This window comes from Dendropsophus ebraccatus, chromosome 4, assembly GCF_027789765.1.
Source record: "Dendropsophus ebraccatus isolate aDenEbr1 chromosome 4, aDenEbr1.pat, whole genome shotgun sequence".
Taxonomy (NCBI): Eukaryota; Metazoa; Chordata; class Amphibia; order Anura; family Hylidae; genus Dendropsophus; species Dendropsophus ebraccatus.
Window position 1 is genome coordinate 54,852,464 of NC_091457.1, and position 13,280 is coordinate 54,865,743.

Genomic DNA, 13,280 nt, shown 5'->3' on the forward strand with positions numbered 1-13,280 from the left:
GTCACGTGTTAAGTCCTGTCTTAAGATCAGGAAGCTGCCGCACACCGGGGGACCGGAACAGTGTAATGTGGGCAGCGCTAGCAGTGGAGGTAAGTGGATGTTACTGTTTTCACCAACCACTTGCCAGGGCATTGCTGGAAAAAGGGTCCCAGATGGTAAATGGGTTGTCCCACAAACAGCACTTATCTCCTATGATAGCTGAATGAGGTGTCCTTTCTGAATGAAGTAGCAGTAACACGTGCTCTCTGGCATTCTACTTCCATACTCCATTCACAAAGGAGACTGATGGTCAGACCCTCAGTGATCATACACTACTTGATTGATCAGGTGACATTGTGGGCCCTAATTGTTAACATAACTGGTGGACCCACAGTTGGATTCTTCTGATCAGAAAATGATGGCATATCTCAGCAATATGCCATCATGTCAGCAGTGTAAAAATCCTCTTAAAGCCTGGCACCATGCATTTGCAGGTGACACCTGTGATAATAGCCAATGCCCAGGATAAAACTTTTCTGGGTTGTAAAATTAACCCTTTTGATGCTGTGCTTAACAGCACTTTCCTCAATATAAATTCATTAACTAGCTAGTTGAATTATTAAGCATTATAATTTTTATTAGTATTATGTTTGGAAATGACAACTATGTAACATTTTATAAAATCTTCCTTTATTCTCCCTTCTCATTCAGGAAACAGAACACGATATTGTGTTTAAAAATCAGGCTACGTCCTTTAGCAGCAGATTCAGTGTCATTACCAGGAAACATGGGGTGTCTATCCCCTTTAACTGCTCCTTTCCAAAAAAGAACAGAGTATCGGCTTCATTTCTTGCCCATAAATCAGATTACGTGTTCACAGAGGCAGGATTCGGTAACTTCACCTACAAGTTCCAGTTTTTTACAGATGATCGCTTTGCAGAGGTAGAAACCCAGTTTCCTCTGGAAGTGACACTGCGGGAACTGATCTATATGGAGATTCAAGTTTCTTCTTCAGTCCCTAATGTCGAGTTATTTGTGGAGTCTTGCAAGGCTACCCCACATGATAATCCCAATGATCCCACATTTTATGACCTCATACAAAATGGGTAAATTTACATATATACTGTCGTAGCTCTCTGCTATTTTTATTTCCTTCTATTTATTCTATTAGGGGACAATTCTTCATTGGTAGTTGCAGACATAGCCACGTAGACAAGACCTATTTCGTATTTTACATTAAAATAACTGTGTCACTGTGTAACTGTGTGATTTATGGTGTCACCAAGGGCAAAATGTCATTGCAGCAACCCATTTCTATACACTATTCATCTATGATTTAGAGTGCAGAGCTGAAGCATAAAGCAACTACTGGCAGTTGCAAGATATATCTACTATGGAGGATGCTGTAGAATGAATATGGTAGACAGTGTATTGTTTTACCCAAACACTAATATCGGGCACACTAATGTGGGTTGGATCTGTTATGCAGCAGGCACTGTAATGCAGGCAATGCCATTAGGATACCTGATGATTAACTTATATTATTATCACTGCAGATGTATAAAGGATGAAACTGTAGTAGTTTATTCGTCAACAAGGACGCAGTACAGATTTGCAATGGAGGCTTTTGCATTCATTGGAGAATATAATGAAGTAAGTAACTGAAGATGAATCATGAATATAGGGCTAGGGCCTAGTTGAGCAACTACAGAAAATATTTATGTGTGATCATGTGTAATGTGAGTTAGTCTGATTAGACACTAGGTTTGCCACAAGAGATTTTAAAGTGACTCTGTACCCACTCTGACCCCCCCCCCCCCCCCCCAAACCGCTTGTACCTTCGGATAGCTGCTCTTAATCCAAGATCTGTCCTGGGGTCCGTTCGGCAGGTGATGCAGTTATTGTCCTTAAAAACAACTTTTAAACTTGCAACCCTGTGCCCAATGGACGTGGCTTAGAGTTTCTGTGCCCTAACTTCGTCATTCCTCTCCACCCTCTTCATCATTAGGAATGCCACTGGAACATTTTCTCCATGCTGAACATTGCACAGGTGCCTTAACGATCCAGCCCATGTGCTGTGCTGACACAGGTGGGGAATAGAAGGCAATCTGCCTGGAGTATTCCTAATGATGAAGAGGGTGGGGAGGAGAGACGGAGAGGTTGGGCCAGCCTAATGCATACACAATCTAGGCCACACTCGTAGGGCACGGGGCTGCAAGTTTAAAAGTTGTTTTTTAAGACAATAACTGCATCACCTGCCATGCGGACCCCAGGACAGATCTTGGATTAAAAGCAGCTATCTGAAGGTACAAGCGGTTTGGGGGGGGTCAGATTGTGGGTACAGAGTCGCTTTAAGAGTTCTTCCCTGAGCCTATTAAAAGGCTCTCAGAGGCTACTTCTGGGTAGTGTAACTCTTGGATAGAGGTTGTTAACTGCTAGACACGAAGTATCAAGCATTATTTGATCTGTTAAGAAGCACAAGTAGCTCAAACATTTTTAATCATTCAGACACAGGTGACACCTTCATGACACACCCTTGTCTCTGCCCAGACCACGTCCAGGTGCTAAGCTGAAGAAAATTTGGTGTCCTATTATGACAGGGAGCCACCATTGTCTGGTGTTGTTTTCATTTTTTCAATGACCATTTTTTTTACAATAATCAAGCGAACCTGTACCAGCATGTAGCTGCCCCCAAACCACCGGTAACGCATTCTAAAGGTCCTCGCACCGCACCTAGTTTGGGGGGTCGGCCTTTCTCCCAGTGTCGGTAGTTTGAAGAAAAACAACATTTATTGCTCTCCCTTCACTTTTAGCATGCCCCTAGGCTGGATGGAAGCAGGAAGCTGGGAGAACGAATGCTAAGAGACTGTGCCCAGCCATGCGTATGGGGATCTTGTGGCTGGAGGTGTAATGCTGCCTCCGGTCACAAGAGAGACTGGCAGGGCAGTAAGCCAATGGCTTCTTGCTCTGTCAGTGACAGCGCCGCAGCATGTAACTTTGAGCGTTCATCATCAAAACTTACATTTAAAGAGCCAGGCACAGGCCCCATGGCATGGTCTGTCTTTATGGTAGCTAGGCCACTGCATAGGAATGTATAGTAAGGCTCTTTTTTATATCTGTGTCCAAAGCTTCATTAAAGGGAATCTGTCAGCACCCGAGCCCTATTTGAGCTGCTGATAGTGTGCTGTAGCTGGCAGGCCCCTAGTGAGCATGTTGCCTTTTAGTAATTTGTCTGTGGAGTGGATTATGCATAATCTCACGTCTCCTACGTTAATGAAGATTCAAAGAGAAGTTGTGGATCAGTGCTTGTGGTGCACTCTGGCACTCATCACCTCTCCTTCCTACTTCCTGTCCTTCATGAAGCATGAATGCTGCCCTACCTCCTGCTTGCTGAGCTGTCAGACAGTATCTGCCAAGGGAGGACTGATCTGCAATCAGATATAGTTGAATCTCCTAGCCTGTGTAGGAGCTGTGGTCTAAGGGTAACTGTTTAGAGACCAGCACCAGTTTGTTTTCTTTGGTGTAAATCCCCTGATGTAGTTATTAATTTTTTTATTTTTCTCGTCATTGTATTAAAAAACTTAACTAATTTGGATCTCATTGGGAATTCTTTGCACTTTTTTAAAAATATACAATAATGATAAAAAAAGAAATAAATAACTAAATTTCATTTCCATAAGGGGATCCAAACCAAAGAAAACAAACTGGTGCTGGTCTTTAGACAGGTGATTTACCCCTAGACCATAGCTCTTACACAGGCTAGGAAGTTCAACTATATCTGATTGCAGATCAGTCATCTGTTGGCAGATACTGACTGCTGAGCGTGCAGGAGGTCGGGCAGCATTGATTATTTATGACGAAGAGGGAGGAGGAAGGAGTGGTGGGGCATGCTAGAGTGTGGTACAAACGCTGAGCCACAATTACTCTTTCACTCTTCATTACAGTAGGAGACCTGAGATTGTACATAATCTGCTGCACGGATAATTACCAAAAGGCACCACGCTCACTGGGGCTGCCAGCTACAGCACACTGTCAGCACCTCAGGTAGAGCCCAGGTGCTTACAGATTCCCTTTTAGATAATTTTGCAGATCCCATCATACTCAATTGATGCTGTTGATATCCCATATACAACAAATCCAACAGATTATTGTATCTTCCAATATGAACAGAAATCACAAAGCAAGCACACATTGTTGGGTACATTTTCTCATTTGTGCTTAGGTACATTAATATGACAAGCAATTCTGCAATTTGGTTTCCTCTCCCACCAAAAATTAAAAATTTTATTTATCAGCGCTATCTAAGGCCCTGTCCAATTCATAGTTCAGTGCTCTGTCCCCAGTATACAATATTACCTAGCAGAGCGGGGATCCAGCATTCTTCATTACAGTAAGAAACACTGGAAGTTTCAGTGGAATCTCCACTCACAATTACTCTTCTTATTATGGTGAAATAAAAACTTTGAAATAGTGCTGTGTCAGTATAATGGAAGGTATTGTAATGTTTTATTCGCTGGATGGTGACAGTAAAAATACGCAGAATGTTCTGTTAGGCAGAAGTATTATAGCTGTATACAGATGAGGGCTGACACAGCCTGCATGTCTCCATACAAGGAGCTGTACAAAGCTGTGGCCACTGCTGAACAGTGTGCAAGACTCTGCAGTATCCATGAGTGCTATCAGGTGTGAGTAGTCTCCAAATAATATCTGCCTTTCTTTTCTGTTATTAACTCCTTAGGTTTATCTGAGTTGCACAGTTATCTTATGCAAGTTTGGAGCTCTAGGTACTCGCTGCGCCAAGCAATGTATTACAAAATCACTGGAAGAATTTAATAGACAAAGACACAAGAGATCAGTAAACTCAGAGTCTCAGCAGCATTTCATCTCCCAGGGTCCTGTCAAAATGAAAAGACAATCTCCTAGCAATGCAGGTGAGAACCACAAACTGGTATAGGGGGCAGAGAGATGGCAGTCACTACCCAGTGGTCCCTTTGTCACAGTACTTAAAAGGGGTTATCCAGTATTACAAAAACATGGCCACTTTTGCACCACTCTTGCCTCCAGATTGGGTGGGGTTTGAAACGCCGTTCCATTAACCCTTTAAGGACATGGCCCATTTTCGTTTTTACGTTTTCAGTTTTTCCTCCTTGTGTTTAAAAGGTCATAGCACTTGCATTTTTCCACCTAGAAACCCACATGACCCCTTAATTTTTGCGTCACTAATTGTACTTTGCAATTACAGGCTGAATTTTTGCATAAAGTACACTGCGAAACCAGAAAAAAATTCGAAGTGTGGTGAAATTGAAAAAAAAACGCATTTCTTTTATTTGGGGGAAATGTGTTTTTACGCCATTCACCCTGGGGTAAAACTGACTTGTTATGCATGTTCCTCAAGTCGTTACGATTAAAACGATATATAACATGTATAACTTATATTGTATCTGATGGCCTGTAAAAAATTCAAACCGTTGTTAACCAATATACGTTCCTTAAAATCGCTCCATTCCCAGGCTTATAGCGCTTTTATCCTTTGGTCTATGGGGCTGTGCGAGGTGTCATTTTTTGCGCCATGATGTGATCTTTCTATCGGTACCTTGATTGCCCATATACGTCTTTTTGATCGCTTTTTATTACATTTTTTCTGGATTTGATGCGACCAAAAATGCGCAATTTTGCACTTTGGGATTTTTTTGCGCTGACGCCGTTTACCGTACGAAATCAGGAATGTGATTAATTAATAGTTCGGGCGATTACGCACGCGGCGATAGCAAACATGTTTATTTATTTATTTGTTTACTTTTATTTAAAACCTGGGAAAAGGGGGGTGATTCAGACTTTTATTAGGGGAGGGGGCTTTTTACTATTAACAACACTTTTTTTTTTTTTTTTACACATATACTAGAAGCCCCCATGGGGGACTTCTAGTATATACACTTGGATCTCTCATTGAGATCTCTGCAGCATAGATATGCTGCAGAGATCCATGAGATCGGCACTCGTTTGCTTTCGGCTGCTGCAGCCGGAAGTAAACGAGTGCCGAGCCGAGGACGGCGCCATCTTGGACGCGTCCCCGGCCGGCATCAGTAACGGAGATCGCTCCTCCGGGACAAGGTCCCGGAGGAGCGATCTCCCCCACTAGACACCAGGGAAACGTTGCCTCCGGTAATCGGAGGCAGCTGTCAACTTTGACAGCTGCCTCCGATTAGCTAATTAGCGGGGACGGCGATCAGACCGTGCCCGCTAATAGCGGCGGTCCCGGGCTACACGCGGCACCCGGGATCGCGGCACTTCAAAATGGAAATGAAGTGCAAGTGAGGACATAGGACGTACCGGTACGTCCTATGTCCTTAAGAGGTTAAAGGAGATGTCTGTCGAAATTTTTTTATTAAAGTATTGTATTGCCCCCCAAAAGTTATACAAATTACCAATATACACTTATTACGGGAAATGCACATAAAGTGCTTTTTTTCCTCTTGGGGGGGGGGGGGGGGAAATACAATACTTTAATAAAAAGTTTCGCTGGACTTCTCCTTTAAAGTAAATGGAGCTTAATTAAAAACCACACCTGAACTGGAGACAAGAGTGGGGCAAAAGTGGCCATGTTTTTGAAGAGCTGGATAACCCCTTTAATATGTCCCTTTTACTAGAAAAAAAAAAAAAAAACTTTCAACATGTCACAGACACATTAAATGTTTGTACGTTTGTCGGCCATCAGTAAAAGGTTTATGGGGCTCTCCTGACAGATGATATCAGGGGCAATGGGGGTTGTGAAAAATCACTGCCCAAACCCTTTGTACTTGGAGAAGTAAACCACTGCGAGAGCAGTCTGGCTGAGATTTACCCTGCCCCTGTGGGAGAGGATGGGAGAGACGTTGTTTGACCAGCAGTTATTAAAGGTGTATGGCCAACTTAAGGGTATGTTCACACTGGGTAAATGTGACGGAATTCCACGGCGGAACTCTCTGCCACGGAATCTCACCTGCCTCAGTGTGACACTGTTTCTCTATGGGAGGGCTCAGGCACCTATGTGTTAACACCCTCACAGTGAAAAACAAGTACTTCACTCCCCGGACCTCTGCTTTTTCTGTCTTGCTACAGGAAACAGTATCTAAAATTTTATAATGGAGCTGGGGAGTACAGAACTTAAAGGGAACCTGTCACCCCCCGTGCCGGGGTGACAGGCTCCCGACCCGCCGTTAGGGTGATGAAGATCTCAGCCGCTGCAGCCCGGTGCGCGCGCTGAGAGATGAGTCCAACGCTCATAGAGAATGACGGAGCGCTGGACTCTCCTGTCATTCTCTATGGGTGTTGGACTCATCTCTCAGTGCGCGCACCGGGCCGCAGCGGCTGAGATCTTCATCACCCGACCACCTCCAGAAGCGGGACCCGGCGGGATTAGGTGAGTATAGGGGGCTCTAACGGGGGGTCGGGAGCCTGTCACCCCGGCACGGGGGGTGACAGGTTCCCTTTAATTGTGTGCTTCTCCCAGTTCATTCTAATGATCTGTTGTGGGTCAACCTAATGTGAATATACCCTAAACTGTTTTGCCTCAGTGATAACACATAATACTGAAGCTTTGCTGCCATAGGACTATAGGTAGGGTCCTATTGTGTACATACTACATATGGACCACGCTTGCATACAGTGGTCAGTGGCTGCATTGTTTTTCTGGCAATATTGCAGTTTAACAAGCAAAATTGTGCGGCTATTAGCCATTGCATGTAGGCATGGTGGGGCCTTACCCTTAAAGGGGTTGGCCACTTTAGGGCAGTTAAACTGTTCCTGTTCTGCTGGCCCTAGCTGGTGTTATATATATTTTTATGTATACTTACCTATTCTAATTTCAGCTTTTTCTTTTAGACCTAGGAGAAGCAGCGTCTCTGAATGTGAATACCCTGGTGATTTCCCTATCAGGAGTGGTCATTTTTATATTGCTTGGATTCATCATACACATATATGTGAAAAGATATAGACCCCCTGGTTATAAGCTGTTAAAAAATGAAGATTTCTAAGTTGAAGTTTTAAAAAAATTAACGCTAAAATCTTCAAAATCTTAATTTCAGTGTAATCTATATAAAATAAATGGGAAAAAATAACTATTATTCACAGTCAAACATTGGTTGAAATATAGATATTGACATAAAAAGAAGCGAAGATCAGAGAATTTCTCATGTTTACTTGTATATATGAAGCTGTTAACATGTATATATGATGGGTTGATATATGAGCAGTTGGCAGACCTTCCAAATGGTAGTGGTAGAGTCACATTGCATTTTTGCAGTCCGTTTAATGGATCCATTTCTAAATGGATACATTTAACATACAGAAAAACATAGTCACTCACATTTTTGTGTACGATTTAAAAAAAAAAAGAAGGGGGATCTGTTTTGATCTGTGTTTATTTTTAAATAATGGCAGTCAATGGAAAAACAGATCCAAACGGATGGTACACAATTGCATCCGTACCCCTCCCCCCCCGTAGAATGTATATGATAAACGGACTGCAAAAAAGCATTGTGAACCCAGCCTAACAATGGTTTCAACCTCCTGTCTCAGCTTACATTAGGAAAGGCAACAAAACTCTTGTAATAAATATAATACTATGCATACTTGCAGAAGAGCTACACAAACTATAAAGTTCATTGGCTATATACAAGGTTGAATTTGTCTACTTAAGATACTCCATGCACCCTGCAGTCTTGGATTCATCTGTCTTGCTCGCAATCACCTAGAAAGGCCAGAAGGCAGCCTTCAAAATCATAGCATGGTTGGACATGTCATTACTTCTACCTGTAAAGGGTAAGCTCCGGTGGGTATTGCTAGGGTCTTAAAACATCTGGGGCACGGGCTCTCTGGATTGCAACTTGTCCAATAAGAGGTTCGACACATTGCTGTATGTTTAACTAACACATTTTAAATAGGAACTCTACATAAGGAAAACTGTTTTTCTATTAAAAGTACATTAAGGGTGCTTTCACACCTACCGGGTCTGCAGCAGATTTAACGCTGCGGATTCGCAGCAAGATCCGCTGCAGATCCAGTCCCATTTATCTCTATAGAGCAGATACTCGCAGCGGGACTGACATCCCACTATAAGTATGTGCGTTAACACCCTGCCGCCCGCTGCTGTGATCATACATGACCTGCTCGGCGACGCGGCTGCATGTCAGGGCACTGCCGTGCACTGATTGGCTGAGCGGGACCGGAGCCGGTAGCCTTACATGCAGATGCGTCACCGAGCAGGTAATGTATGCTCTCGCGGCAGGGGGTTAACGTACATACTCACAGCGGGATGTCAATCCCGCTGCAAGTATGTGCTCTATAGGGATAAATGGGACTGGATCCGCAGCGGATTTCACTGCGAATCCACAGCGTGAAATCTGTTGCGGATCCGGTAGGTGTGAAGGCACCCTAAAAGTTATATAGATGTGTCTATATAATGTATTACCATATCTGTACAGTTCTGCCACACTGGTAGCTGATTGAAATCCAGGAAATGAAGAAAAATGGCCTCTGTGCCAATTCACATTGTCTCCTGCTCCCACTGCTCTCCCACCTTAGGAGACAAATATTCCATGCCTCTGTCTCACATTGTATGTGTTTGCTGAGCACAGGCTAATGATGCAGACAGGGGGCAGAGCGTGATGTCACAGGAGGCTTGGCTGGATCCCCCATTTGATTTACCATCTCTGACCGGCCAGAAGCAGCTGCTGCAAGTTCTCTGCAATGAAATTAGGGCTATGTTCACACATGTCTTAACAATGATGATGCAGTAACACAAATAAATTATGCTAAATGGCACAGAGAATCAGAGCTGGCACTGCCAATCCCACCTGGAAAAATAACGAAGTATAAACAGTATATGCCATGTAAGATAAATCATATAAGGTCCTTATTGTGGGCCTCAACAATGTGCGATGTGGCACAAAGGCTGCGAGGCCCCGCCCACAAATACCAATCCACAGGTGATAAAAACGACTTTTTACCAGAACAAGCAACTTGAGGTGTGATATAAAATAAGTAATGAAAGCTGTAACATTCACCATTTACACCTGTGGAGAGCAGTCAAAATGCAAATAGAGGGTGACAGTGTCACTTTAAAAATAAAAAAAAATTACCAAGACATAGGCGCAGGTGGAACAGGAATCTCCTGCACTGGCAACACTGTAGTGCACATCGGGGACGATTCTAGCCTGTCTGCTGCATGAGGCAAAAACTGAAACAGCAAGAGCACAAAAAAGAAAACTCTATATGATAATCATACAGTTACCAAATTTTACCAGTATACAAAGAACATACCATACATATAACTATCATACTGCTGCTGAACAAAGCCCACTGTACTGACAGCAACATCAAATAACACTAAATAATATTGCCACACAATGATCACATATTACCACACCAAAGTGACTAAATATTATCACCAATATTACCACTACCCAAGGGAAAAATAATACTGCCATATCCTGACCATGACTGAAAAATACCATCACAGTACTGCTACTAAATAAAAACAACTGCCCTTGTGGTGTCCCACTACTGGTGTTTTGTGTTTCTTACACCTATAGCAAAAGCTTTCTCTCCAGGTTAAGTTGTGATAGTGGTAGCATTCTCAAGTTTCACTATAAGGTGTCAGTGTTTTATATGTGAGCTCTTATGTATTGCACAACTGAAGTAAGCAAAGGGTTACTGTTTCATATAGAGTATGTACTTTTATTGTTCAATGGAGATTCTTTTATGACCTATCCCTTCTCTTCTCTTCTTTGCACAAATTCCTTTCCACCACTTACAGGGTCTTTTACATATCCCTGTAGGAAGTAGTCACTTGGTGGGGGGAAGTGTAGCGTCAGTTCTTTCCAGATTCTTGTGGGAAGAGGACACACAGAGCAGCCGTCCCTGTTGTAGCCAAGTCAGGGCCTGGCTCTGCCAGGACCCCTGTCCGGGACAAGTCTAGTCTACTCTAGATACTGTGTTCAGTGAATCAAGTCTAATGGTCCCTTTACACAGAGCAATTATCGTTCAAATTTTCACGATTACGATCGCATTTGAGCGATAATTGTTCATGTAAACACTGCGTACAATCAAGCGACGAGCGATAAATCGTTCATCGTGATCTTTCAACATGTTCTAAAATCGTTGTTGGTCGTTTGCATAAAATTAGCAGATTGTTTCGTCTAAAGCAGTGCTTCTCAAATCCAGTCCTCAGGCTTCACCAACAGGTCATGTTTTGAGGATACCCCATACAAAGAACACCTGAGAGAATACCTGATGAGTATAATTATATCACCTGTGAAATACTAAGGAAATCCTTAAAACATGACCTGTTGTTGAGGCCTGAGCACTGGTCTAAACAGTCTTTCAACGATTCACCCTATGTGTGAAATGGGGCTAAGCGATCTTAAAACGATAGTAATACCGAATTTTTCATAAGATTTATTGTTCCATCTAAATGCTGATTGTTATAAAAAATACATTGTTACTTCGAAATCGTTATTCCTTTGATTGCGCAAATTATTGCTCCGTGTAAAGGTACCATAAGACACGTGTATAAAGCGACCAGAGACACTCAGTTTCTTCAGTCTATCCACTATTTCCACTATGCAGTGCTAGACACTACAAGTGGGAGAAAAGTCAGAGTTAAAACCAACCCATGCCGCGAACCACTCTACAAGGTGCAGGGCACTATCCTGATATATAGAGGAAATAGCCTGCATAGAACAAAGATACCAGAAGGTCTACGTATTCTATCTCACAGTGCAGGTGACACCCGGACACCCTCGGACACTTAGCCTCACCAAGGTAACCATGGCTGGGGCTTTTATCACCCTATTAGGACAGAAAGCTTGACACTGTAAGGAAGAAGGTGGTCAGATATTGGCCTAACCCCTTAACGACATCGGGCATATGTGTACGCCCCCGCAGCCTGGTACTTAACGCAAACGGGCGTACACATACGCCCGATGTTTACCGGATCGCTATGTGTAAACACACAGCGATCTGGTAACGATGGCTGCTGTAATACACAGCAGACCATCGTAGCTTGTCAGCACGGGGGGTGGATTACACCCCCCGTGCAGACGATTGCTGTAATTGGCTGATTTATTCAAATCAGCCAACTACAGCAATTTTCCGGTTCCCGGGTCATCGGTGACCCGGGGCCCCGGAATTTAATGGTGATTGGTGCTGTACGAGACAGCACCAATCACCATTACTGTGTATACTGGAGGGGGCCATGGTGCCACCCCCCAGATCGCCGCTATTGGCCGGCCAAGCCCGGCCGGCCAATAGCGGCGATCAAAGTAAAAATATTATTACTTTTCTCTACACCCCTCAGCTAGTTAGCCAAGAGGTGCAGAGAAGGTGTGTGTGGTGTGTGAGGACCATACTCACCGGATCCCGGCGTCCGGACGGAAGATCTGCGGTCCCGCGGTGTCCACGTGATTCTCCGTCGTCTCCGCTCGGCTCCTGTCGGTTTCGCTCGGCTCTCGTCGGCTTTCGTCGTTTTTCTTCGGATATCTTCGTCCAGCTACTTGTACTGCCCCCTAGCGGCTGACTGGTGTATATAATACACTAATCAGTGGCTTTGGAGTAAAGAGGTTTTTTTTTTTTTTTTTGCGCCCTTCCACCGCTGAGTGCTGATCAGCATCGCATGTAAGTGCGCCGCTGATCAGCAACTCCTCTTTTTTGGCGTAGGGGGTTTTTTTCCCCCCTCCCCCCACCTTTTTTTTCTATATCCTACCGCCACTGTCTGCTGATAAGTACCGCACATAAGTGCGGCATTTATCAGCAACTCCTTTTTTGGCATAGGTTTTCCCCCCCCCCTTACTGTGAAAAACACGTATAAAACACTACATTACACTACACTACCCCACATTACACATTACACTACTTGAAATAAAGTTTTATACTACACCACTACATTACATCACATTTACATACCCCCCATACAGAGAGTGTTTTCGGTGGAGGAGGCATACGCGCTTATTGCCTCCGACACCGAAACAGCCAGTGAGGATGAATGGGGGATCCTTCTTTCCTCCATTCATCCTCATCATCATTATCATCATCATCCAGTGATGATGACTATCGACCTAAGCGTCCAAGGAGGACGCCTCGGGCTGCCCGCCAGACACGTCATCCCATCCCGCCCCCTGCTCCCCAGACAGGTGACCCCATCCCGCCCCCTGCTCCCCAGACAGGTGACCCCATCCCATCCCCTGCTCCCCAGACACGTCATCCCGACCCACCCCCCGCCCCCCAGACACTTCATCCCATACCGCCCCCTGCCCCCCAGACAG

The 13,280-nt window shown here is 44.1% G+C and overlaps 1 protein-coding gene across 2 annotated transcripts in view; it reads left to right on the top strand.

Moving 5' to 3' along the window:
- Window positions 1-8,928, top strand: part of LOC138788183 (uncharacterized) — a 37,351-nt gene extending 28,423 nt beyond the window's left edge. For both annotated transcript variants that reach the window (XM_069965816.1, XM_069965817.1), the window contains 4 exons: window positions 691-1,085; window positions 1,536-1,632; window positions 4,718-4,910; window positions 7,840-8,928. In XM_069965816.1, coding sequence (XP_069821917.1) covers window positions 691-1,085; window positions 1,536-1,632; window positions 4,718-4,910; window positions 7,840-7,991 — 837 coding nt within the window. In that variant the 3' untranslated portion in view covers window positions 7,992-8,928. The remainder of the gene's footprint in view (window positions 1-690; window positions 1,086-1,535; window positions 1,633-4,717; window positions 4,911-7,839) is intronic.
- The last annotated feature ends 4,352 nt before the right edge of the window (window positions 8,929-13,280 follow it).